The 27,619-nt window shown below is 39.8% G+C and overlaps 3 protein-coding genes across 4 annotated transcripts in view; 2 read left to right on the top strand and 1 right to left on the bottom strand.

The window, feature by feature from the left end:
• Positions 1-7,099, top strand: part of plp2b (proteolipid protein 2b) — a 374,364-nt gene extending 367,265 nt beyond the window's left edge. Inside the window, exon 6 of the transcript XR_008321220.1 lies at positions 7,087-7,099. The gene's annotated coding sequence lies outside the window, so the exon portion shown is untranslated. The remainder of the gene's footprint in view (positions 1-7,086) is intronic.
• LOC128357640 (protein SOGA1-like) lies at positions 1,817-10,453 on the bottom strand. Its single transcript, XM_053318007.1, has 9 exons — positions 10,406-10,453; positions 8,871-9,095; positions 7,967-8,125; positions 5,755-5,826; positions 4,476-5,630; positions 4,259-4,378; positions 3,009-3,058; positions 1,955-2,913; positions 1,817-1,830 (listed from the first exon to the last, which is right to left on the bottom strand). Exons 2-9 carry the CDS (start codon positions 9,066-9,068, stop codon positions 1,817-1,819), a joined length of 2,727 nt encoding a protein of 908 aa, XP_053173982.1. The 5' UTR covers positions 9,069-9,095; positions 10,406-10,453.
• A 3,236-nt stretch (positions 10,454-13,689) lies between these two features.
• LOC128357383 (oxysterol-binding protein-related protein 2-like) lies at positions 13,690-25,331 on the top strand. 2 transcript variants are annotated; one of them, XM_053317722.1, is made up of 14 exons: positions 13,690-13,837; positions 14,144-14,264; positions 15,818-15,929; positions 16,212-16,287; positions 16,880-17,014; positions 17,158-17,255; positions 17,364-17,546; positions 18,558-18,665; positions 18,760-18,849; positions 18,938-19,064; positions 20,587-20,706; positions 21,466-21,589; positions 21,705-21,795; positions 23,999-25,331. In XM_053317722.1, exons 2-14 carry the CDS (start codon positions 14,228-14,230, stop codon positions 24,099-24,101), a joined length of 1,404 nt encoding a protein of 467 aa, XP_053173697.1. In that variant the 5' UTR covers positions 13,690-13,837; positions 14,144-14,227; the 3' UTR covers positions 24,102-25,331. The 2 variants fall into 2 exon arrangements, with proteins under 2 accessions (XP_053173697.1, XP_053173698.1); XM_053317723.1 differs by lacking the exon at positions 13,690-13,837 and adding an exon at positions 14,025-14,053.
• Positions 25,332-27,619: the final 2,288 nt, after the last annotated feature.

The raw sequence follows: 27,619 nt of genomic DNA, 5'->3' as shown, positions 1-27,619 counted from the left end.
CTTAACAGTTACTTTATCTTTTTTTAACATGTGACGCAATTGCCTGCAAGCCCATTGTGCAACAGCTGATTAGTGCAGAGTAAACAAGTTTCTACAACATAAATAAAACCTACAAATTTTAGGAGGTGAAGGTGTGAAGACAAATCACAGTAAAGTGAACGCCTGTAGGTCAGATCTTAGTTTATTCAATTAAACATGAGGTTATTCTCTACAAAATATCACAACAATGATATAAAATGAATTCACAATGTAAGTGCAAAGGTTTTTTTTTTGTTTAAAATGTTTAAGTATGAATGAATATCCAACATTTGATTGAAGATTGTAATTTTAATTAAAATAAGGATTAAGTCAAAGGAAAAAAGTGCGCCAAAAGAAAATAAAACTCTCCTAAACATACCATACATAGTCTACCATTTCACCCAGTTCACCATCCTGCAAGTTAAGCAGGCTTTACGTTTAAGGATTACATCTTAAATGGTGCTGCTGTGGCTCTCAGCTGTTCAGTGGTGTCAGTATAGCTGCCGTTCCTCCTCCTCCTCCTCCTCCTCCCGTTCAGTCACGGTTGGAGTCTGTGGCCGCGCTCACTGGAGGAGAGTATCTGTGTCGTTGTAGTTTGCTCTGGTTTGATGTTTGTCTCTGGGTGGAGCGAGACGGACGAGCGAAGCAGAAGGTCAGGGTGCTGCTGGAGCTGCAGTCGTAGTTTCCATCCTGGTCAGAGAGACATGAGAGGAAATGATTCACTTTAATAAAAATAATAAGAAAATAATAACAGGCCTAATGGTAGTTCTAATGATAAAGTATTAAACAAGCTTATTTTTTGGTGTAATTGAGCAACTATTATATATATAAAATGATAAATGTACCTCACAGTTTTCCAGACCCCAAACTGACATCTTCAAATTACCTCTATTGTCTGACAGCAAGTCCAAAAAAAACCCCAAAACACCCAATCATACAAACCAGAGAAAAGCTAAAACCAGGAAGTGTTCTGCATAATAAATAACTTGACTAACTAAATGATTAACCATTTATCAAAACTGTTGTCGATTCATTTTTTTGTTGATTGACTTTATTTGACTTCATTGCAGAACCAGAGATGTTCAGTGTTCAGTGTCTGATGATTCAACTTGATCTCAACTCTGTGTTCCCACATCAGGTCTCTGGAAAACTCTTTTAAAGTTGATGTATACAACTAAGTGGTATCCAACCTAAGGGCTTAATTTTTATGGCTGTCTTTTTTTTACTTTTTGAATTGTTGCTACATCCATCACAAAATATGAAAAAATATGACATGTGGAAACCTGTACATCTTGTAAAAATTACAACTTATACCTCAAATACAAGAAACCTGCACTGGTGAAGAGGAGTTGGACTGTTGGTTGAACAAAACAAAACAGCTGAAGATGTCAAATTTGGGTTTTGGGATATTGTATCGTCCATTTTTCAATATTTGCTAACATTGTATAAGAAAATAATCAACAGAGGATAATGAGGAGGATTACAGTCCCAGTTTCAACATAAACAAGCTTTATGTGCTTCATCAACCTGTTATCGACTGGTGTTTCTCCACTTCTTTACATAAATGGTGAATTGTAATCTGAGTACTTTTCAGAGAAACTAAACTTCAATGCGATAATTAACTCATGGAGTCAGAAACGTCAGTAACAGATATATTGTTTTTTTATGATGCTCACCTCTGCTGTGATTGTGCTCGCGTTGTTTCTCGCGCTGTGGTTCAGGCTGCTCCCCTTCTCCTCTCTCTGGGCCCGACTCGCCTCTTCTCTCTGCTTCATGAACCTCTGGTTGACGATCCGGGTCACGCTGTCGTTCCTTTGCAGTGGGGCAGTTGGAGGTCTTGTTGGAACCCGCTCTAGGCTCTTTACACTGCTCTTCATCTTCTGCCCCGACCCTGGTACCAGTGTCGGTTTCTCTGCCGTCCGGCCGCTCACCCTACGTAGGAACTCTGAGACTAAACCATAACGGTTGGCGCCTGCAGGTTTGCTGGGAGGCTTTGTGCTCCGGCCTGAAAGCTCACTGCTTAGAGAGCTGTGGTTCTGTCCTGCAGCTGCTCTGTGACTAGTTTGGCGGGTCCACGAGAGGCCAGACTGGTTTTGGCGGGACAGGTTCCACAGTGCTCGATCTCTTGAAGTGGATGAAGATGATGAGGAACTCAAACTGGTGGATGAAGGGACAGATGACACACCGGACGCAGAGTGTCTTCGGTACAATTTAGGCGAGGAGGTGGATCTGTTCCTCTCGATTCTACCGGACACTCCTTCCAGTGAGGTGGAGATGTGGTGAGTGCGGGCAGAGACCAAGGAGGAGTTCAGGACCCGAGAAGGACTGTTTCTCACACTAACAGGTACGTGTGTCCCATCTGTCTGCAGACCAACACTCACCATTAGTGGCTTTGTGTGGGTCTGAGTCCCTGAGCAGGCCACGTCCACCCACCGGCCCAGTACTCTCCCTCTCTTCACCTGTGAACTACCTGGAACTGTCTGCCTCCAGCTGGCCGTCATCTCCTTCATGTCGTCGCTCAGGTTAGCAGATGAGTCCAGACAGAGAGGAGAAAAGGAGGTCGGCGGCGTGCACCAGGGAGAGGACGTGTCTACAGATTCTGTGTCAGCGACAGGGCTTTGCTTCAGCTGAGCCAGCTGGACTCTGCGAGCCGACGGGGGGCTGTAGTAGATGCGGACAGTAGATTTCTCTGGGGCAGTGTGGCTTCTCTCCATGAAAATCTGATCAAAGTTAAGATCAGGGAAGCTAAGCGGCATGATTTGATGGTCCCACGTCTTAATGGGGTCCTCTCGGTCCAGCTGGGCAGCCTCCTGAGTCAGATAGCACCAGTTCTTCTCCTTGGAGTAATGTGGAGGAAACTGTCGCCCCAGTCTTTTTCCTTTTGAGCTGCAGATTCTGTGAACACAGCAGGTGATTAATGAGTTATGATCTCAGTGACCTCGTGAGCAAGGTGTGAATGATGGCAGAAAAAACATAACAAAAACACCAACCTGTCAACTTCAGATTGTCGATTGTCATCAAAGATGCCGCTGACAACACTCTGAAAAAAGAAAAGGACAAGCAAATAATGATTATGAACATGTTACTTCTGATTCAGCCCCACTAGTAAAGTAGAGCTGATGATAGCAACATTACTATTTATCCACTACTTTGGTCCAGACTGAAATATCTCAACAACAATTAAAAGGATTTCCATGAAATTTGGTTCAAATATTCTTGAACCCCTCAGGATCAATTGTAACAGCTTTGATGATGCCTAAACCTTTCATTGAGAGCCATCGTCAGATAAAAAATTGTGAAATCCATATCACTCCTAAAATAGGCATATTGTTTATTCCATGTGACATAAATGTTTGTCTAGCTTGTCCATATTTTAAATGCTTTTTTATTGTTCTTTCTTCTCACTGTGAGATGACAGGAAACCTGATGGAAAACAGTGTCTGAACCGAATCAGAGCTGGTAATGTTTTACATTGCTCTGCTGTCTTTCCTGCTACAACTATAGAGAAACAATTAGACTAAATTCTTGCAAAACAAAGAATACTTGTATCTGCCTCAGCTGTACTTTGTGTTTGACACTAATTAGCAAATGCTACAATGCTAACACCCTAAGCTGGAAGACAAACATTGCTTGTTAGCATTTAGTTCCAAGAACTACTGTGCCAAAGTACAGCTTCACAAAGCTGTTAGTGTGTCAGTCCTGTTTTACAAAATTCTTGTTTTACTAAATGTGCATCTGAAAAAAGAAGGGATTACAGTTCAGTCAGTGGAGTAAGGATGAAAAACAACCATTAAAGAAATAAATCTGGTTTTTGCAAAGCAGATCTTAACTCATGCTGTGCAAAGCACCAACAGTCCAGTGCCAACAACACAAATGTTAGATTACATTCTTATCTGGTGTGCATTAATATCGGTATTTGTATTATCAAACAGCTGGAAACACTCATGAAGGAGCTGTACATTTGAATAGTTAACATGCATGTACCGCCCCAGGTTTGGACAAAGAGAATCAGTCCAGTGTGCGTTCATCATGTAGCAGATTTGAACATGCCAGTCCTGTTTGGCTTTGGCCCCTACAAGAGATTACCCTAAATACTCAGGCTGGCGTGAGTCTTTTCATGATGCCTCTTGAACTGAGAGTTCAGAGGGCGTGTGGCCAGGGCGGCAGATCATCAGAAGGACTTCCCGCTGTATTGCACAGCGGGAGGGACACATGCCTGGAGGGTAAACACCATCCTTACCTCAGCTGCCTTGTCCTGCATGATTTTGGCATTGTTGTCAAATGTGATCCACTCATCCCGAAGCTCTGCGCAGAGGCTCTGCAGCAACCCTTGCAACACAGATACGGTTTTGTCTCTACCCTGAATAAAAGACATAGCAGATATTTACCTTATCTGTCTGATCCATATGTTAGCTTATTTGATTTTGAAATGAAATTCAGATGATCTTTAGTTGTACCTCTTTTCCCTTCAGGCCGGCTCCTTTAACTTGACACCACTCATGAAGGATCCACAGAATCTGCAGGGAAAGTTTCATCTTTGGGTCCCTGCAGCTGTGGTTGGGGTCCCACTGGAGGGAAGGTTGCTGTGTTGCTTGTTTTGCTCTCTCTTTAACCTCTGTTGTGCGGAGATCTTCAACACACTCCTGCTTTCTCGGTGAGTCTTGACCCGCGTCATGATCTGCACTTTCTCCACAGACAGAGGAGAAAGTATCCCAGACGTGTCCTTCCTTGCGCTGGAAGAGTTTGCCTAAATCTTCTCCTGTTAGAAGCGCCTCCACCCTCCCGATGAAAGCCAACAGCATGGCCTGCAGAAGCTCTAACGCCTCATTTAAAGGCCCCGGTAGGAAAATCGCCTGTGCTTTTCCCTTTGAGTCCACATCTGTCGGAGAGTTAATAGCACATGAGGGAGATGAGCAATGGCCATTTTTAGGTGGTGTCATCAGGAGCTGGATGGCTGAAATCAAAATACAGGAATGATCTCTGAGAGTGAGAAGACTTTCGTGGTCTTTCAGGGTTCCTTTGAGTCCACCATCAAGGTTTTTGTTGCTATCGCGCTCATGACTGTCTGACGGGTCCCACTCACCGCCTACGGGACCTTCTCGAGTAATATGACAAGCCTGTGATTGGCTGCAAAGCACAGATGTCTCCTCTGTGCTTTTACCTTTAGCTGCTTCTTCATCCATCTTCAAACTTTGTTCCCTTCCCTTTCTGTCCTTCACCGGCGTGGAAGGTGACATACTTTCCTCCAACACATCCCTATTCTCTTCTTCTTCCTCTTCCCCTCCTCCTCCTATTTTCTCCCTCAGGTCGCTCATTTCTGCTCGCAGTCCTCGGTTTTCCACTTCCAGTTCTACGATGCGCCGGCTTAGGAGCGTCGCCTCCTCCTCGACCAGTTTCAAGTGAACTTTGACTTCTGCCTCCCTGGCGTGGTCCGAGTTTTGTTTGCCCGCAGGTGATTGGGCGGCATCTACGTCACCGTAGGCTGCATGGTATTTGGCCAGCCGCTCATGCATGCCTTCACTCTCTGATACCAACTTGGTGAGCTTCTTGCACATGAGAGCTAATTCCTCTTTGGCAAAGTGGAGTTGGCACTTGAGATCAGCGCTGTCATCCTTCAACACACAACAATGAAAATTACTCTGGTGGAGAGGATGAACGAGTATACTGCAATATGCAATTTCTCATGTGTGCTGCCAAATTTGAAGAAGAGAGACATAAATAATGAATGTATCAAACCTCAATCTGTTGAGAAAGCCTCCTCTCAGCCTTACTGGCTGTTGATCTGATGCTTTTCCTCTTCACAGAGCTCTGGGGAACAAAAAAGAGAGCTTGATCAAAAGTGTGATAAATAAAATATCTTGGCCAAAAACAGATTCCACTGAGCAAGTTGCCACTAAGGAGCCATTTTTAAAAAAACATGAAAATGGTTTTAGATGCCTCGATTTCTTAAATGTAGGCAGTTCAACTGCACTTTCTGGGACATCTTTATCAGTCTTTTAAAACTGTGATATACACGACAACATGAAGAACTTTAGCTCTACAGAAACCTCACTGAAATATCCCTAAAAAAGGATTCTTCAGCATACAAATATAGATCACAGATGAGTTTGACTCCATCGGGAATGAGTTTAGTTACTTTCTGGTCGAGAGTTAGATGAGATAATTGATATGATGCTCATTTTTGTTTGTAGCCAGTAGCCAATTAGCTTAGCATAAGGACTGGAAACAGAGGGAAACAGTTAGCGTTGTTCTGTCCAAAGGACACTGTGCCTTCCTGGTGTCTTGCTGTGACCATGTGGCACATAACACCTACAAATTACCATTATAAACAAAATATAAAGTCTTAATTAGTGAACTTTAAACGTGTTATCAGGTGGATTTTGTTACCTTTGGACAGAGCCAGGCTAGCTGTTTTCAGTCATTATGCTAAACTAAGTTGGTCGGCCCCTGGCTCCAGCTTCAAAATAAACAGACAGACATTAGAGTCGTATCAGTTTCGTCGTCTTACTCTTGGAAATAAAGCAAAAGAAATCGAACTATTCTTTTGAATAAATGTAAATTAAAACGTGTCTTTGTGCTTCTTTCAGAGACATCTATATGCAACGGATACAATGTCCATGATGTGCTTCAAAAAGTACAAATTCTTTTCATCGAAGCTTTTTCTCACCTCTGAGTGCACCCCTACATAAATTCATTTCTGAGTCTGAGCATGAGAGGAATGTAAGCGTCTGTCTGGCAGTATTGTCTCGCTCTGAGACACTAGACAGGATGTCGCAGTGTTAATAATAGTCATCTTCTACAGGCTAGAAGTGGAGAACATAAGCACGGGATAACAGCCTTTTCAATTCAAGGTCAGTGAGGCTGAGTACAATACAATGTGGCCTGAATGTGACATTACTAATACAAATATGTATGATGGAGATAAATGTCAGCCTTTTCTTCTTGAACACAAGAATAATCGCTCTAAGCAGTGTTGTATTCTCAATTTTGTTCAATTTTGTTATTACACGGCTCGCTGTGACCTGACAGAATTGTGTTAACATTCAAGTCCCACAATCTGGGTTTCAGACAGTCCAGTTGTAGTGTTGAGTCTGAAGTGTTCAGCCTCCTCCTTCTCATCTATCCCGACTGTGTTTTGTGCTCCTAGATTAGGTAATCTAAGTGGATTTCCCTGCTGGGATCAAAGGGACTAGCAACTGTCTCAGCTGAGTGAGCCAGACTGAGTTCATGCCAAAGCACTGAATCCTGGATTAAACTGAACACGTGTCTCTGGAGTGCATGATCGTTATCGCACGAGAATAAAAGGTGGACTGGAAATTCAGTCACTGTGAGGGTGTGGTAGCCACCATTCATTGATGGTTGTAGGTCACTATGCCTTTTTGAGTGCCATAATACACACTGATCCAGATTTAGCCAAGCTTAATAGAAGCACAGAGAGAGAAAATGAGAGAGAGAGAGAGAGAGAGAGAGAGAGAGAGAGAGAGAGAGAGAGAGAGAGAGAGAGAGAGAGACAGACAGAGAGAGAGAGAGAGAGAGAGAGAGAGAGAAAGTCTATATTTGTAATCTGTCACTCGTTTGCACCCTGTCTCCCTCTTCTCTGCCCTCTCAGCTGAGGATGTCAGCTGTGCCTTGAGGTCAGGCTTCAGCATACCAGGATGCTTCACCCCACCAAGGCACCAGGCAGCTGCCGGCCGTGCCCTCCTCTCATATCATTGATCTGCAGGGGGTCATGTGTCATATGACATCAGGGTGACAGAGGGATGAGGGCGACAACTGGCTGGGATGGGTGCAGCTGTGTGGGGCAACGGCAGAAATGGAGAGGAGGATTCCTGACGAGAGGGATAGATGTTTATGGAGCGTTTGGGTGGTGGCAGCTTACGGCTCTGTCAAGATTTAGGCCATGTATAGAGACCCACCTCATCTAAAATATACTGCATTAATGTCCCACCTCTCTTGCTTTCTCCACCTCCGCCTGTAGGACCTGCTTGGCCACCTCCATCTCCTGCGTCTTTTCCCGCAGCGCCTCATTTTCCCACTCCAACTGGGAGTTCTTCTTCTGCACTGCCTCCAGCTCGTTGTATAGCCGCAGGGAAACACTCTTTGCAACCTATAAGAAACAAAGCAGGTTACTCCCACAGTAACAAAATCTCTTTCGCCCTCTTTTTTTTTTTATCCTCATGAACATAATATATTTTGTGAGTCAGTGCTGCAGTTGGTTTGGCTGAAGTTTGAGAGAATTTACAAGGAGAGTGCTTGTGACAGGAATTCATATGAGTGGATGGTTGGGATGAGGGCGGGCGTTTAGCGAGGCTGGTGGGAATGCTACACCACGCACATTCAAAGAAAATAGAGTACGTCTGCCACCACAGAGTCTCATTTAACAACTGAGAAACTGACCTGCTGTGATTCTGATTAAGGTTACTGTGCTTTTATGTTTCCTACTCACGGAGAATAACTCACCACATAATTACACTACAGTGCGACAAAAATATAAACAGGATGCATGATGAAGACATTTAGACCTAATGAAATTTTTGTGGTGCGGGGAGCAACAGCAGGGAGTACTTTACTGCACAGCAAACAGTCGTGACTCAGTGTGCTGTCAACTGATTACAGTCCCTCACTGTGTATGAAAAAGGCAATCGCTGTTTAGTGTGCTGCAATGAAAAACAGCTTTGTGGCACAAACAGCAAGTGTTCACTTTGATGTCGGCAACAGGAATGGCAGTGACTCAGTCAAAAGCCAATTTCCAGAGAAGGGACTTTTACTGTTTTCTGGGTGGTTGAGTGAGTGAGTGAGTGAATGAATGAGTGTGACCACAGAGAGGGAGGAGGAATGACGGTACTTCTGACCTTGATATCGTGCTCCAGCGTCCTGACTAATTCCCCGTCCACCTGTCCCGTCTGAGCCACTCGGATGCTGCGGCGCTCGGCCTTGCGGAGGCGGTACTGTAGGATGCGGCATGACTTGTTGGCCTGCTCCAACTGCAGCCGAAGCTCCTGCAGCTGGTACACCTCCTCCTCCTGGAACATGTCACGCATCTCCAGCATCTCACAGCGCAGCTCCTCCACCTCATCCTGGGACAAACACAGAAATGTTAAGGCCAGGAAAGCAGACAAATACTTAAAATCAGGTTTTTAGTCATTCTAGCAACATTATGGAGACCATTGTTCCATCACTTTGGTTCAGACTGAAATATCTCAACAATTATTCAATGAATTTACATTAAATTTCATGTATACATTCATGATCTCCAGAAGATGACTCCTATTGACTTTGGTGATCCCTCGACTTTTCCACTAGCATCACCAGCAGGTTGACGTTTGTGCTTTTAATTATTGTCTATTATGGTAACTCAAACTCACATTCCCTCTCAGTAGCAGAATTAAAAGCATCACTTACATTATAGAGACAAGCATTTACCATTAAAGGTCAGTAAGTTATTAAAGTGCTGATGGATGGTTTAATTCAGAAATTCCTTTGACTGCTGATTTAAGTTTATTATGGGACAAATCTCAAATACCGAATATATCTAAATGTGCATTTTCCATAGCACACTTATGGATATTATATTCCATTTGTGCCGAGTCTGTTCCAGTAGATTCCACTAAATTCTACACACTGGTCCTTTAAAACAGTGATAAATAAGCTATCTAAATCTCCAGATTGAAAAGAATGAGTAAATGCTATGATAGATGGGACCCTATGAGCATGCTCAGTAGATTTGTTTCAGGTTTTTTGTCTCTGGCTATTGTATGCAGTCCTTGGTCTTATGACTTTATTGATTTATTTTTAATTTTGTGCTACACTTGAGAAGAAGAAGCAAAGAACTCTCAACTAATTGGTTCTTCTTCCTGTAAAAACACTGATGCTCAAGTGATATAGTGACTGTATGAACTACAGTATCTATAAAGCAAATCTTGCACACAAAACAATTAAAAGCAAATAGTTTCCATCACTCTCCCTCCATTTATACCACTGCTCAATTAAATGACAACAGATTAATTTGCAAAGACACTTTGATTTATAGTCTTATTAATTACAATGACTTCTCTGTGGTTTTCTTTCCAGTCTAACATGGAAAATGTCTCTGAAGTCAAAGATCATTTATCTATAAATTCTTGATTGATTGATTGATTCTTGATTCTCGTGCAAGCTTCCCTTCACTAGTCTTGCAGTCACTAATGCAGACTGACGTTGAGCATTTACAGAAAATCGGCTCTGGTGTTCACAGTCTGAGCCTCTCACTGGGAATCAGTATAGATACAAATATGTGGAAATGTAGATGCAAACCAACCCGGAGGTCATGCAAAAATAATTAAAATTGCAAATCAAATTAAAGAAATTGAATTAAACTAAATTCAATCTGAAGTAAATCAGTACTTACTTTTAAATACTCGTTCTCTGATCTCAGATCTTCCACCTCCCTGACGAGGTCCTCGGTTGTTTCTCCCATCATAAGATCAATAAAAGCCCCTGAAGAGTTGAACAAACTGGGACCCCCTCCTGGAGCACCTGTGGGGAGAGAGCACGGATCTGGCGCTGCTTTTACGCACAGTTTACCGTCGTCCTTCTCCTCCCTGTCCGGGTTCACATAAGCTTTCCCGTCTGTCCAGCTTAATTCATTGTCACTGCTCGGACAGTCCTGCTTGTTGCCGTCGGAGGGGCAATCGGATATTTCTGAGCTGCTGTCTGAGGAGGAGAGTTTCCCAGACAGGCAGCCGGAGTCTTTGCTCAGGTCCTCTGAAGCGTTACTGGCATCGGACAGTTTCCTCTGGCACTCTGCGGGGACACTTGATGAGGCTTTCCCGGGACGCTTCCCCTGCATCCCCGGTGTTTTCACCTCCTTCCCGGGGTCACACTGACCTGACTGCGCCTCCTTTGAATAAAAGACACCATGAGCATCTTTAGAGGACGGGTCTTTCTTCTTCTTCTGGACGGCGTTCTGCTGCTGCTGCTGCGTCCTAGGTAGTTTCTGGCTCCGGAGCCCATTCTTTGCGCTCTTGTCTCCGTCTCTGTTCATCCCAACTCTTGCCCACAACTTCCTTTTCTATTAGAGGTGAAAAGACTAAGTTCACCCTCTTCAGTTTGAGGCGATCATGATGGGGTTTTCTTTTCATAAATGTGTTAAAAGTTTTAAAAGTTAAAAGTCCGCAGCTTGGAGCTCACTGGAGAGATCCGGCTGGGCGCTCTCCATCCAGAGGACTGAAACTTTGCCATGATGCACGTACAGATGAGGGTACGCAATCACCCGCACGGTCACTGCCACGCAACTGAGTCATGATTTCCGGTCTTCATTTGCAAAATAAAACTCCTTAATTGACCCTTGACAAAAACAAAAAAAGTTCCACAATGTGTTTTTTCATCTTTATAAACCTCCTGTATAACTTAAAACACATTTACACAGTTTTGATCATTTTATAGTTATCAAATTAAATTAGGTGGCGTAGGTCAAGGTTACACGTCACTAAATAAAATATAATATAAATAACTAAAAGTTATACAAAAAATAATATTTATAATCTTTTAGTCAAGAACCTCTTCCGGTGTCTCTCTCTATTGACGTTTTGAGTCATTATTTTACATCCATGGTTGAGTTGGTGTTGCTACCACATTTCCATTTCTTTTAGAAATCTGACAATTACACACATCGTTTACACATATTCTGTGTATGCAGTTATTACATATTTACATCAGCAGCTTCATTGAATATTTACTTTGCAAATTGTAAATTAAACTAAACACTATTTGCTCTCTATAGGCTTCAACAGATCCTGGGAAAACAATACTCACTACCTACTATGTCACTTAATAGGTTCTGATTAAAGAGGTTTAAGATATTTACTATATGAAATAACATATATTTAATGTATTTTTAAATCAATCTTTAACTTCAGAGTTAATTGATCACAGGTATTAAGCTGCCACCTTGTGGAGGACTTGAGTTATGTTTAGTGGGGACAACAGCATCCTCTATTGCCCTGCAGAGTTTAAGGTAATTCAACTCTAATTGATTTAATTGAACAGTCGTGCTGTCATAAATTGGGAGCATTTTGCCTCATGCCTTTGATCTGTTTGGTAATTTGTCCTAAATGTTGAATATGGTTCGTCCTCGTGCTGCTTTGAAAAAAATACATTCCACATCCTGAAGTCACTCTGGTTTTATGAATGGAGGCAACGTCACATGATTTAATGTCTTTCTGTTTTTTTTTCATATTTTATGGGATGATATTAACAGGCTTTGATTAAGTAATTAACTTTTTAATTGCTTTTTCTTTGCTCCGCAACTTCGCCCTTGTATTGACCACAGATTTCAGATGGTTTTATTATCGGCTCATTTAACTCCTTCACCACCATCCTCTTCCTCCTCCTCTCATTGGACACTTGAGTAGGTGTGAGAGACACGCGGGGTTTCTGATTGCTCAGTGTGTTGTCCATCAAGACAACCATCATAGAAAAACAATAAAGAACATGCAATGATAAAATCTGTATAAATGTCACTTTCATAAACCAAGGAAGCATTAAAGATTTCTTTAACCCAATATTAGCACAAACAATCAGAGTATAAATATTTAATAACATACTATAACTAACCCTAACCCTTATTAAAGGATGGCCAACAGCTATAACTCCTCCTGTGGGTTCATTTAAGTGAATGCTGGTGTATAAACATATAATGAATGACGATATAGTAAAACATAATTATAAATTAAAATGTGTCATCATAAGAGGGTTGTTGACAAATACAACACATAAATAAAAACTTAAAATGTCTGCTTATAACTCCAATAATATCTATTATAAACCATTTATTGCATGCTTATAAATAATACATCCTTTACAGATGTTTCATAGATCAGTTATAAAACATTATTAAAGACCCTAACTTTTGGATTGCCAAGTTGACTGTTGTTTAGTTGGCTGTTGTTTATCCTCCTACTGGTACATTTGTAGTTATAGCCCCTTAATTCATCATGAGACCTTCAATGTACTGTTTGGCCTTCTTGAGGTGGTCTGTAAGGCATCTGAACCAGAATGGTTGTAATATCATTCATAAAACACTTACTAACATTTATATCTGAAGATATAAGCCATGTGCCTCAAAGTGCTTGGGGGGCTCTTTCATACCATCAACTATCAAAGTCCACAACACCACTGCTCCCAGTACCTCCCACTCCCACCAAAAAAGACTGATGCTATCCTTACTATGTTAATCCCAGGGACATTGTACACACACATATATATATAATCTCAGGAACTTTTGCATATTGCACATTTGTATAATGCAGATTTATTTACACAGACGTTGTTTACTCTTTTGTATTTTATTGTATTTTAATCACTTTCACCCTTACACTGCTATTTTTTCCCACTATACTATTTATGTCAATTTGAATTTGAAAGTCCTTTAAAGACTTTTAATAACACATTATTTATTAGTTAAAAGAAGTTGGACTGCAACTGTTTGCTGTGGTTCCACCTTTTTATAATGCACTTTATTATATTTATATACATTATCAATATTTTATTTATGTCCTTGAATTGTTTTTAATTTTCTTTAATGTTCTTATGGCTCAGGGAGTACTATCTAAATGTCATTAAATTGTTGTCTAACCCTCAATATAATGACAATATAGCTACTAAACACTGAACTTCAGTTCTTTGCCTTCTATTTCTAGGCTTTTCTTTCCTGCGCTCTGATTGGCCGACGCTCCTGTCAGTCACAGTGTCCTTGCCGCCCACTTCCGCCCAGCTCCAGCCGCTGTTCTCTGCTCGATTGTTTATGTTACTAGAGCTCAAATTTGACCTTAAATCACAGGTATACCCCACTGAACTGTGCTTAAATTTTCGTGTTTGTCTCCGTGTTGGCATTTCTGTGTGTCAGTGAGTGTGTTTGTAACGTTTAATCTAATCTCTGCTGCCCACTCTTCAGCGATGCTAACAGCTAGTTAGCTCCTCAGTGAGCTAAGTTAACTAGTAGCCGAGGATTGTGTGTATTTTTTGGAGGGTTGGAGGGGAGCAGAGAGCGAGCAAAGTGGGTTATTTTTAATGCATAGCGAGCGTTAGACACATGTTTGACTGTAGCTGCCGGGCTGTGTATAACAGGATTGTCTGCTTGTTGCAGGTGTGAGTCTGGATGTGATGCTTTGCAGAGAAGCTGCTGGAAACATGACTTCTGAGTAACGCTGAGTTACTTTGTCTGCTCAGTATGAACAGCGAGGAGGAGTTTTACGACGCTGAGACAGGTAAGACAAGTGTTTTAAGGTGAATTTAACACACACATATGAATCTGTCTTCTTAACTAGTTACGCAAGTGTAATGTGTGTAGGTCAATAAGCTTTAAAGGGGACTTACTAAGCTTTTTCTTTATTTTCAGTCATGTATATGATGTTATAATGCTGGATGTTAATGTTAAATGTGGCCAGAGTGTCAAGCAATGAGGTAAATGTATGTAGATTGTAGAAGTAATCCCTGTTAGCTAAAAGCAACAGCCGCAGCCTGCTCTGGGTTTCCAAAGTTTTTTTCTACTTGAAACCCGAGCTGACATCATCTCGTGACTAGGGTTGGGTATTGATTAGGGATGTGTCCTTTAAATTTACTAATCCGACTGTTCGCGGGGTCTAAAGTCGACGTTTGTGTTGTAGTCGTTTTTTTGTTTTGTTTTTTCCCATTGAAAAACTTAAGAGAGTTGAGCTGTGTAGTCTACTATGAAGAGTTCATTAACAACTACTGCAGAGCAGTGTTCACTTTCAGCTTTTGAAGTAGAGCCTGATTCCACTAACGTTATGGCATGTTCTTCATTGGTTTTGGGAACAATAAATAAGTACACAAGCGATAAAAGACATCATGTAGCGTAATATTGGTGGTGAATGATAATATATCTGAGTTATATTAGTTAGTTATATTGTTACGTAATTGTTTTTCCATTAAACAGCAGGAAAAGTAAGATAAGTAGTTTACATATTGGAGGTGTGCTGGTTGTTTGGAGCTCTTCATCAAACATCATCATCACTGTGGCTGTTTCCGCTTGTACTGTGGAACAAAGAGCTCCAAATATCTCTATATGTTGTTGTTTTGACCTGTTTAAATGCTGCTAATGAAGCTAGCCAATCAACGTTACCAGATGGGAAATGTTTAAGTATTGTTCCAGAGGCTTCAAATGATAAGCAATAACTGAAAGAACAAATAGGGGTAGATGTGCAATCTCAGAAAACATGGATTTACTGAGATGAATGATTGTGAAACACCACCTACAAATATAGCCACATTCTTAAAAAAAAAAAAATGTCCCAACATTGGAAACACAAGCATAGCTGTGCAATAAACTAAAATAAACTAAAGGGTACAAGCTGTAAACATTAACTATCTACATGTAAATTAAATAAAAAATGCTTGACTTGAGTTCCTCATAACTTACTATTGTGTAATCTTCTAATCGGCTACTCTGTGTGTCTATAACTTCATCGGTCTGACTCATCACTCATTTACTTTACTTTTATTCACTTCACATGGACGTAGCGGTAGTCTATCCCTCGACTCGTGCAAACTCTTCATATGAGCGAGCCGGCCAATCACACCTCCGACACGCTGGACCTTTAAAGTAAAATGAATGAGGCCCTTACAAGGCAGCAACTGCCGTCTCTACTAGCAACCGCAGAGGCATTCAGCTGAAAGTCGCCAGTTAACAGGGTCTCTTTTTCAACTTAATCACTGGCTGCCAGCGGTCTCATTTAGTTAAATATACTTGCTTCTTGTGTTAAAATGGATTAAAACCGTCTTTTCTGTGTGTCTTCTTCAGGGCTGGAGTCCGATGATTCCTGTGAGGTCAGTTTTAAGGATGCCCTGGTGTTCGATAGCAAGCAGGTGACTGACGGCGGTGCAGCACAGGAGAATGGAGTGTGGGAGCGCAGGTGAGGAGTCCTACACGAGTGTGGTATGCATGTTACCCCCTTTCAGGTGAGGTGCTCTATCTTTGCGTGCGTTAACATGTGGAGGAAGACAAGACCAGTGCAGCCACATTTTTATGGTATTTTCCAGAGAGCACCTCCTCGACTGCAGAGTGTATTTCACTGCAGCGAGTCAGTTGTGTGGTGATTTCCTGTCACTTTTTACACTCAGGAGTCAGCTGTTAATAGATACACTGAAGGAGGTTTTGGTCTTTTAATCTTTATTTTCGTCAAAATGTCTTCCAGGAAAACGCTTCCAGCTGAAATGATCTCCAGAAACAACTTCAGTGTGTGGAGCATACTGAAGAAATGCATCGGCATGGTGAGTCCTGCCCCGCCGCCTGCTAAAAACAAACTATGAGTATAAGAAGCTACTACGCAAAGCTCATATTTTATGCAGCTACTCTCTTAGATGATATAATATGAATTTTCTAACAGAATTGCTACAAACAAGCTGTAGTCAGAGTCCTAGGGCGAGTGTGACAAGTATTTTGTATTAATAATTCAATGTTTCCGCTTTCATCGTGCTGCTAGAAGATCAGTCATGTGTGAACTCTTTCCGCTCTTATGTCTGCTGGGCTGGCTATAATTGGTTTGGGAAATGCATTTTTTACAGCCACCTGAAAGAACCAAAAATAACTTTAAAAGAACATCTGAATGCAACGGATACAAAAGACATCTTTCGTCACCACTACAGTTATAAAAAGGCAGCACATTATTGTTAGATAAAAGCAAACTGGTATGATGCTGGAGTTGTATGTGTGAGGCTTTATGTAACACTGCCGAGTCACAATTTGAGTCTGATTTAAAGCTGTTTATATATGTTAATGCTTATTTGTCTAGTCTGATTTTTTTTATGTGTGTGTGTGTGTGTGTGTGTGTGTGTGTGTTCGTGTGTTCTTTTCTTCTTACAGGAGCTGTCTAAAATAGCGATGCCGGTTGAGTTTAACGAGCCGCTCAGCTTCCTCCAGAGAATCTCGGAGTACATGGAACACACTCACCTCATCCACAAAGCCTGCAGTTTACCCGACTCCATAGACCGTATGCAGGTGAGATTAACACTGATGACGTTGGGGTTTCATTTAGTCAGATTATTGTTTGCTTTCTCTCTCCTCTCTGTGTTGTTACCATTGTTATAAACATACCTGGTCAGATAAATGTGCAGTAACAGACATTTGTGTCTCTGGGACAGATTGTTGCTGCATTTGCAGTTTCGGCTGTAGCATCTCAGTGGGAAAGGACTGGAAAACCATTTAACCCTCTACTGGGGGAGACATATGAACTCACAAGGTATCAAAGAAGACTGTTTGACACGTTTTTAAAAGCTTTAATTGCTGATAAATTGAAATTTTGTCCATTAATGTGAGTTTTCTTTTTCCTTTTCTTTTTTCTTCACAGAGAGGATGAGGGATACAGGTTGATCTCAGAGCAGGTGAGCCACCACCCGCCCATCAGTGCCTTCCACGCCCAGTCTCTGAAGCAAGATTTCGAGTTTCACGGCTCTATTTACCCAAAACTCAAATTCTGGGGTAAAAGTGTTGAGGCTGACCCCAAAGGCATCATGACGTTGGAGTTACTAAAGTAAGTATTTGTGTCTTTTTATCTGTGTAGATTTCTGCATGCTCACTCACTTTTGATTTATGGTCTTAATTACCGTATTGCCCTGAATATAAGAAAATATTTTCATTTGTGTTAATAATGTTTGAAAAAGTGGGATTGGCTTATGAGGAGTAGACAATTACACGGTCGCAACATCAGATGTTCTTTTTGAATGTAAGTTTTACAGTGTAACACAATCTGTTTATAGCCTTAATCTTGTAAATAATGTCACGATTATTTTACTACATATTTCTTACTATTATTGTTCTTTATTCTTTTTCTTATATTCTATTTGCTGTCCACTTGCTGCTGTGACCCAATGTAGGACTAATAAAAGAATTTCTTATCTTATCTTATCTTAATGTTGCTCTCCTATTAAGTTTATTGAGGTCACTTAAAGTCTGCCCTGAAAGTGTTTTTTATTCAACCTGCAGGAGTTTCTGAACATGTTTCTCTGCCACAAAGGAAATAGACTCATGCTGAATTAAAACATCTTTACTGTAGATGCACGGCACGAATCATTGCTCTCACAGATGAAGACAAACTCCAAAAGACAGTCTGAAAAATGCCTGAAAAAGTTTTTGACCACTTCTAAGAGCCTGCCTGGAGAGAGCGTGACTGATCGACGAGATACACAAATGTTTGATTTATTATTTCACTTTCATGAGAAATCAGATCAAAAGTAGAAACTTTACCCAAAGTATTAGTGTGAAAGTACATTGAAAGTGGAAAAAAGGGGATCTGTCTTATATTCGGGCCAGTGTGTGGTACTTGTTAGTACTTTGTGTACTTTTTTTGCATGCTTTGAATATTCTTTGATTTTTTTTTTCCTTCAAAATGAAGCGTGATCTAAAATTTCTGTTTAAGTTTTGTTTGCCTTCTTGCTCAGATATTTACACACAGACTGTAACTTTATACTCCTCACAGTCAGACTGGTGAACACTCACAGAACAACCATGAAGTCAATATAAACAAGCTGTAAATTTCTTGCAGACATAAGGAAGCGTACACGTGGTCAAACCCGCTGTGTTGCGTGCATAACATCATCTTGGGAAAACTTTGGATCGAGCAATACGGAACAGTGGAGATAGTCAACCACAGGTACGGTGATTTAATTATATCCTTTTATTGTCAGATTAAATGTTTGGATCGCTAATTATTGATTGACATGTGTGTATTGCGTTTCATTTGTCAGCACGGGAGATAAGTGCATGTTGAACTTCAAACCATGCGGCATGTTTGGGAAAGAGCTGCACAAAGTAGAAGGTCATATCCTAGACAAAAAGTAAGCACATGCCAACACCATCACTAACAGATAATTGATGTGATTTTACTTCCTCTGAATTGATTTTATGCTTTTATTGTCCAACCAGTAAGAAGAAGAGGAGAGTGATCTACGGGAAGTGGACAGAGGGCATGTACAGCGTGGACCCCAAGGTTTACGAATCATACAAGAAGTCAGAGAAGAAGTCGGGGGGAGACACGAAAAAGCTGAAACAGGTGGGCGGGGCTTAGAATTACAGTAGATTTGACTGAAATCTGATGCGAGCAGACCGACATCTTTTATCAAGCGTCTCAGAATCACTCGTAGGAACCGAGGACAGACAACTCTCCTACTTTAAAATACTCTTAACACTTGACATTGATTTATGAAGCTTCTTGCACAAACTTTCAGCACTTATTGTGACCTTTGCTACATGCAGAACCACAAAGCAGAAGTTGTGATGGCAGGTTTCTGAGGTGTGGTTTGATTAGACAGGAGGACAACCAGACAGGAAATAGTGCTTTTTATGTGTTTGCTTTATGTGTATAAACTAATAACCAAATGATTGGTAATTAAGTTATCGAGGTTATCTAGGTTAAAATATGATGCCAAAGTTAAGAAATCTCCTCATAACAGTTATATATTAACCATTTGCATATTACGCTCTCAGTAAGATAAATAATTAAACATTAACACCATTAAGAATAGTTTGTTACTTGATTCAGCTCTCCCATTGTTTTATTATACCTGTAATATTGCTGGATCTTGCATATTTTGTGCAGTATTTCACTCACAAACCATCTCTCCAACCACATCATGAAATCTTCTCTTTCATCATCCTATTTCCTTCTCAGTGACACTCCCTGTTAGCTAATGTGTCCTCACAGCAGGGGGAAACATTTATTTTTGTAATGTCACCCAGTCTTAGGAAATGCATTATAATAGTGTAATGCTGCAATTCTGAATTCATTACTGCTTAAACTTAGTTTCAGACCAAAAGTCCATCAGTGTTGCAAAGCTGCATTTTCCCTATTGCCTTATGTTTCCTCAATATCCTTTTTTAACATCAACAAATATCTCTCCTTTCCCAAAATGTGCGTGTATGTCTCTGCCTCAACTCTATTTCCTGGCATTTCCTAAAAGGTTTGGGACTTTCCTAAATATTGGCTTGAAAGTTGGAGTGATTTCCTGAGTGAAGAAAATGGATGAAATGTGACATCAAAACACGAACAATCAGTCTGAGAAACGTTTAGGCCATTTAGGATTGATTTCCTACTCTGAGACGCTTGATGAATACGGACCCAGACCTTCCTCCTGAGATTAAATTCTGCCTTCACTTTGTTCTCTCTGTTTGTGTTTGACATGTTTTCTTTGTCTAACATCATGAAGTAATGGCTCTGAATTCTTGTCTCAAACGGTATCTTTCCTTTCACATTAACATGCAGTGGCTTTAGTTGGAAGGTAAGGTATAAATATGTATTTGATTATCTGTAGTGTGCTACTGCTGTTGTCTAGTTGGAGTTATGTTCAGAGTGTAGTGTATGATTAGATCATTGCCAGCACTGATCCGTGATGTCTTGCAATGGCAAACCTTGTTGCTTGAGAGACGTTGAGTGTTGAATTTGTTGCAACTGTAGTTCTGTGAATCAGCTGTTTGCATTCGGACTTGTACGTACTGTGAAATCAAGTGGAGTGGTTTGTGTCTGATGATGATATTTATCTGTCTGTGTGTCTCTGTGTGTGTGTGTGTGTGTGTAGGAACATAGTTGTGAAGGTGAAGAAACAGATGAGATGCCAGAGGTTCAAGAGACTGTGACTGTGATACCAGGAAGTGCCTTACTGTGGAGGATAATGCCACGGCCTGCTCACTCAGCACAGGTCAGTATCACACACACACACACACACACACACACAGGGAAAATAATGCTGCACAATTGACTTCAGCTGAGACAACTAACATTTTAAGGATGATAATTAATGTATTTTCGACATAGTTTCTCTCTGCTATGTTTCTGTTGTTCTTTCATGATTAAGTTAATTTGTACTTAAATTATTAAAATAAAAAAACAACATATTTTTTTGCTTACTGTACCTGAAACAGTATCTAACAGTACACCAGACCTCAGCAGGTTTTACTGGAGGTACTTTTTCAATTCATTGTTTAGTCTATATAAAACCAGTAAATCACCTGCTGTAATGTCCCACAGTCCAAATGTTAGATCTTCAAATTAATGAATAAATTAAAGAATTGAATTTCTCATATGCGCTGATTAAAATTTTGTCGAGCAACTTATGAATTAATTGGTAAATGTTGCAGCTCCACACTCTGAAAACTGCTGACAGACGGCTCTGTGTGTCATCCAGCGGGAGAACATGGATAGTGCTCCTGGAAAGAGACGTTGAATTTTTAATATTGTGAGCAACACAAATAAAATCTAATTCACCTTCATTCTGTTCAGGTGGAGGCAGAAATCTCTAAGATTCAAATATTTATATAAAAAAAACCTTGTTTTCACAGTTCCTCATACACAGATCTGGACATGTTTTTCAGCCCTATGTAATTATTTTTAACAGTAATGTTTATTACTAGTTTCTAATTTCCACTCTAACCTGTGTGCCGTGTGTCCTGCTGCGTAGATGTATAACTTCACCAGCTTTGCCATGACACTAAACGAGCTGGAGCCCGGCATGGAGAGACTACTGCCAGCTACAGACTGCCGGCTGAGGCCTGACATCAGAGCTATGGAAAACGGAGACACGGGTAACACCAACCTCACATATATGCAAAATGAAGCTGAAACACACAAGACTTCATCACCAGGTCCCTCACGTGTTTCTCGAATGGTTTGTTCATTCATATTTTTGTGTTTTTACAGAAAAAGCAAGTACAGAGAAGGAGCGGTTAGAGGAGAAACAGAGGGGTGCTCGCAGAGAGCGCTCCAAGGATGAGGAGGAGTGGTCAACCAGGTGAGTGAGACCATGAGTGTATGGAGGTTATAAGACCATGAATTTTTAACTTTGTGTGGTGAATTTTCAAGAGTGTTCGAATACCTCTCCTTTCTGTCATAAACCTCGTTATGTTAATGTGATGATGGTAGAACAAGGCGGCCTCAGACACAACGCAAGGTTAGATACTCAGAGACTGAATAGACTCTGTAAGTTTAGTACTCACTCATCTCTTTTACACAAAGGAAAGAAAATAAGTTTAATCAACTGTGAAACTCTGTGAATGACACAATGTTATCCCTTAAGGATAAATTACATTTTTATATATCCCTGGTGGGCGGCTAAGGGAAGCAGTATATAAGCACACCGGAGCTACATCTCTATTTTCAGTTTTCCCTCATACCAGCTGCGAGGATGAACAGATATCCACTCTTAACGTACAGCATGTGAACAAATTGGAATAAAAAAAGAGAGTCAAATAAACCTCTTGATATTTATTAACCGTATACTTGAACACTCTTCAACCATATAAAAAAGGCACCAGATTTGCTGTCTAATAATATTAAGACATTTATTTATTTATTATTTTAAGAGGATTTACCGTTTTTCAGGGTAAATGTGACTCCTGCTTTTACACAGTTAAATAATTGAAGCTTGAAATAAGTTTTAAAATCCATCAGTGACGCAGGATGTGAGAGAACAGGAAACTCTTCTTCCTTCATATCTTTACTTTCAGATCACCTCTCTGCTCTCCATAACTTTCCTGTCATATCTGAGACTAAATCGATACTGGGCCGCCTATAAATACAGCTTCTGTGTAGAAACACTTTGCCTTGACAACAGTGTTTTCAACTCAGGAGGCTGTTTGCAAAATACACATTTTTTTGAGGAGATAAAAATGCTGATTTATTCGAGGATGGAGGACTGAAACAGAGAGAAGAAGATGCGTTTATAAATGCACCTGGCTTAATGTGGAACTGCATAAACCCGTTCAGAACATTAATATACAATTGACTTCTGTCTGAATCACAAAAATCTGTAATTTTAAAGTTTCATATTCCATGTTTGAAAAGGAGATATAGGGGTCTTAACCAGATGCCCCAAATGGTTTGCTACACTGAACCATCTGAGAGGTCGTCTGTGGGAAAAGGGCAGACAGCTTTCAAAAAAACTTGGCAGGTGATGCTGATGAACCATCTGTCCGTCACCGTCTTACCTCGCCAGGCAGCTGCATTCATGACGCTGATTGGTTCACGTAACTTGAAGCCAGCTGTATTTAAAAAAAAAAAAAAAACTTGAAGCCAGCTGTCTCGCAAGGTAATAAAGGTCTCAGAGTCCCTGGATGTCTGCCATCGTAAAATCACTGAATTAAAAAAACATAACTGTCCTAAAATAAGCGAAGCAAGGAGAAATGATTTCTGTGTCACCTTTCAACAACAAGGCCGTTTACATACTGATCGGGTCAAAGTTTACCCATTTTGACATATGACAGCTGTAAAATCACCCTTTTTAGTTAAATGAATAGTTAATAGTTTTAATAAGATAGTAGTTATGAGGATTTCTTTTTATGATGTAGCAGAAAAGACTGATGGCTATAATAATTATACAATAAACCCCACAGCTCCATACAGTTCTGCTCATTTTCAGTTTCAATAAAATCCATTTAAATAATTATTGCTATGTTATATTTTCATGTCTTAGGTAAAATAGGACATGATATTGTGATACTAGTGGTGTAAAACCTAAATAAAAATCTGATTATATAGAGGAAAATAAATATGAACTCAAATGTGGAATAAATGTAATCCACTTTTAGGATATGTCCTGCTCAATGTTGACAAAATACTTTAAAATTTAAATGTAGTAATATGTAATACTTCTTTTCATTTGAATGTAATATTTGTATAAGTGCATTTAAATACACTGTGGGTGGATAAAATATTTAATATTCATCATTCTTTTGTGGTTACACCATTTGACATTTTCAGGAGCATTCAGTCTTACTTTTGGTTAAAACATGGTGCAACTGTAATTTCAATGACAAAGCCAACAAAATGTACATTTTAACAAACCTGATGCAGCTTTTAAAACAATTTTTAAAGATATTTTTGAATTGCCCTCCTGCAGTCTCAGGCTCCTCAGATCATAGTTTAACATTTTCTCAGGACTGTATATTACTGTACGTTGTATAATATTTCTGTTAACCCTTTTTTTGTGTCTCCAGGTGGTTCCAGCCGGGAACGAACCCTCACACAGGAGCGGAGGACTGGCTGTACACAGGTGGATACTTTGAAAGGAGTTACATTGACTCTCCCAACATTTATTGACACGGAGGGGGCGTGAAGACCTCTCCCCTCTGATAGGATTCACTTTGTTTCTCTCAGCATCTAAGATTTGTGTCTGTCGTGATGTTCGGGACCGCTCACTGGTACCGTTTCTCTGCTTGAATGGATGAAAAGCTGATATCAAAAAAATGCTATCAGACCGTTTATCAGTTAACTGTGAACCACAGGAAGTCAAACTGAGGAGAATTTTAGAGTTTACTTACTGTAAATGTTGATACTTCATCAACCACCTTCATCTTTATACGCCCTAATCATGATTCTGACTCATAGTACACGTGTATGTTACTCCCTTTTGGAAGGTTTTAATCTCTGGAGCGGTGACGGAGCTGCTGCTGCAGGACTCAAACCTCTGACTTGTAGAGGAAATATTTTCAATTTTAGTTCATACTCGATCATAATGTAGTAACGTGACTCACCACACACTTCTGTTCAAAATTGCATTCAGATATCAGGGGTAATTTAAACACATCTGCTACTTTTATATAACCTATTTGAATATTAGATGTCTATTTTTAGTTAGCACTAAACATCCCTAAACATCACAGTGTGATCCTTTTCTGTGAATAGAGACTTCCAGTAGAAAAGAAAGCTGCTTCTAACCATGTTTACTGACACAGTAAACACATATTGTTGGTACATTATATTATTGTTCCGCTGTAACATAGATTATGTGTAATTATAATAATTGGTGCATGCATGGCCACCAAGATGACTATTTACACAAAATTTAAAGCCATAAAATGTTTTCTGCACTGAGAAAAATACTGTAAATGTATTCATATAGAACTTTAAAGCAAAGGGATTCAGAGCATTTTGGTTTAAAGAGAACGCTGCGTCATATTGACTCTTTGATTATTGATTATAGCCATTTATTTTCAAGCAGGAACACGTCACTGTGTTTCTGCCTTTCCAATTTGACGTCCTTTTTGCCATCGGTCAAAGCCGTGTTTTCAAGACACGGTAGCAGCAAAGAAGAGGAGCACTTTCTGGTAAGCATTAATCAAAGGTTAATACATCATTGTCTGATGCTTTAAATATTATTAATAAGACAACTTTTGGGTTTCCAGGTTGTGGAAGAGCTTGCTTTGTCTTTTTTTGTTTTAGCTGCACAAAACATCTGGACCTGAATGCTTATTAACGTTTAAATATATGTATTTTTAGTATCAGTGGTCCACTGCTGGAATCGAACTACAGATGTTGAGGCATCTTAACTAGACTTGATTAAGGAAGAACACTTTATTTAATGTTCACATATTTCTCAAGTCAGTCCTAAAACAAAAATCAGACGCCATAATGAACACTTAAACATTTAACTCTTGCTGTAATCATTCCTCCTGTTCACACTGACCATTAGAAGATCCCTTTATTATGAACTTACAATGTACGTGATTCAAAAATGTATTTAAGTTTATCTAAAGCTAATATGAAGCTTCAGTCATCCAAATGAGTAAGTAGATATCTTTCAGTGTTTATCTGATTTGTGCCAAAGTCAGTGTTTTTGTTTGATGCTTCCTCTGAAGCTGAAAAGAAAAAAACTGTTGAGACACAAAAACTGTGGAAGATATCCACTGTATGTATGTATTTAGTTTTCTCTGTACAGTCACCTTACAAAGAAAATATGGCTAAAAAAAACACAATGATATTTGACTAAGTTGGCTGAATCCTCACGTTATCTTTAGATACACTTTTAAATGAAAATGTCGGGGGGTTTTTTCCCCCATCACTTACATCATAAATGCATTTAGAGGCTCTTCTGATGGTCGGTATGAACAGGAGGAATGATCACAGAGAGCAAAGTCTTCATTTTGGCTCCTAACTGTTCATTTAAGACACTTAAAAATTTGCAAACCTGCTCTTTAGTGATTTATTGACACATAAAAGCTGATATCATACTAGACACTAAGAAACTTAAGAAAAAACTTTTTAGAAAGTGAGAAACGATATTTTATTACTGATACTGGAGGATTTTCCTGATGAGCTAAAAAAGACAAAGAAAGCTCGATGCTGTTGGATGATTTTCCACAATCTAGAAACCCAGAAGTTATTTATAAAGCATTAGTTAATTATTATAAAGCCTTTAATTCATGCTTAAACTCTTTACAAGGGGTGACTTATCAGAAAGTGCTAACCAAATGGTACAGGCATCATAAACCTATGCAAACGGATCCATCCAGTCTGCCCTCCTGAAATGTGAAAAATACAAATAAACACTTAGTTCCTCTGTAGCTCGTAGCGACGGTGAGCTGGAGACGCTACAGAGGCACCAGTTCAATGAATGTCATGTGCTGATGATGATGATATAACTCTTTGTGCGGTTGTTAGACAGTATAGAGGTGTTTTTTTGTGTGTTTTCAAGCACTAACATTGCATAAAACTGCACATTTGAACGTTTTTTGTCCTATGCACATATTGTATAGTGAAACATCCTTGGTGTCTCCCCCCCCCCACCGGCTGCTCTCAGCTTTACTCTGGACTCAAAGCACTTTTTTGTGACGGCTGCAGATACTCAAAGGTGCCGGTTCGATCCGATCTCATACTCTTTACCCTCTTTGTCTTTATGTCTAGAATCCGTTTGAAAATGTTTACATTGTATGTTCAGTGATCCTCTTTTTTTTTTCTCGCTTCATTACCACACACACACATCTATATGCATACAAGGCATATTTAAGAAATAAATTATGGATTATTCAAATGATCGGCTTCATCATTGTGTGATCAGGTTTTTTTCTCTTAGTGTCTCATCGCTCCTTTACAGCAACACCAGAGTGTGACCTTCAGAAGTTTTTGCTACACAAAGTAATGAATTTGAACCTTTGCATGTTTCTTGTGAAAAACTGGATACTTTTAATTATTTAAGTCTCTAAAAAACATTCAAATGAAACAATCTGAGAAGAAAAATGACTTCTTTACAAGTTCATGAGGTAAAAATGTTGAGTACAATTGATCTGTGCAGTCTAGGCCCGACAGATACTAGACTTTTGGGCCTGATAACAATATTAGGGAGTTTTTATGTATTAGATCTATAATCTTATACAGAATATATACATGAACACACTTTTTTTTCAGGGATCCAATACATGTGATAAATATACGTAATAGAGGCATCATTGAAACAGAAAACTTCACTTGGGATTTCATGATTATAAATAGCCATCATTAAAAAAAACATAGAACATAAAAACGTGCATCTATATAATAAACTTGAATTAAGGAAAAGAAAACACTGAATACTGCCTGTAGAACTTAAAAGATATTGGTGCATATCAGACAACATATATGCTGATACTGATTTATATCTAATAAACCTGATACTGACTGATCAGCTGATATCAGTCGTAGAGTCTCTACAGCAGCAGATGGTAAATATCTCTTCATCTGCTGGTTATGAAGAATTAAACTACAGTAAAGCGTGACAGACCAACACATTAAAGTTTTGTTTTTTTTAAAAAAAATAATGGTTGACCAGAAAATTGCACCTGTTCAATTACTATCATGAAATG

Source organism: Scomber japonicus, chromosome 4, assembly GCF_027409825.1.
Source record: "Scomber japonicus isolate fScoJap1 chromosome 4, fScoJap1.pri, whole genome shotgun sequence".
In the NCBI taxonomy this organism is placed as follows: Eukaryota; Metazoa; Chordata; class Actinopteri; order Scombriformes; family Scombridae; genus Scomber; species Scomber japonicus.
The sequence above is the reverse complement of the archived record's forward strand: the minus strand, read 5'-3'. Positions and strand labels throughout refer to the sequence as shown.

Bases quoted from the DNA above. Each gene is read 5' to 3' on its own strand.
- LOC128357640 (XM_053318007.1), bottom strand. From the start codon at position 9,068: ATGCTGGAGATGCGTGACATGTTCCAGGAGGAGGAGGTGTACCAGCTG. The intron at 5,827-7,966 runs GTGGGACATTAA...TTTGTTCCCCAG, and splicing joins AGGTGGAGAAAGCAAGAGAG to AGCTCTGTGAAGAGGAAAAG. The intron at 5,631-5,754 runs GTTTGATACATT...TGTGTGTTGAAG, and splicing joins GGCTTTCTCAACAGATTGAG to GATGACAGCGCTGATCTCAA.
- LOC128357383 (XM_053317722.1), top strand. From the start codon at position 14,228: ATGAACAGCGAGGAGGAGTTTTACGACGCTGAGACAG. The intron at 17,015-17,157 runs GTGAGATTAACA...TCTCTGGGACAG, and splicing joins ACTCCATAGACCGTATGCAG to ATTGTTGCTGCATTTGCAGT. The intron at 17,547-18,557 runs GTAAGTATTTGT...AATTTCTTGCAG, and splicing joins ATGACGTTGGAGTTACTAAA to ACATAAGGAAGCGTACACGT.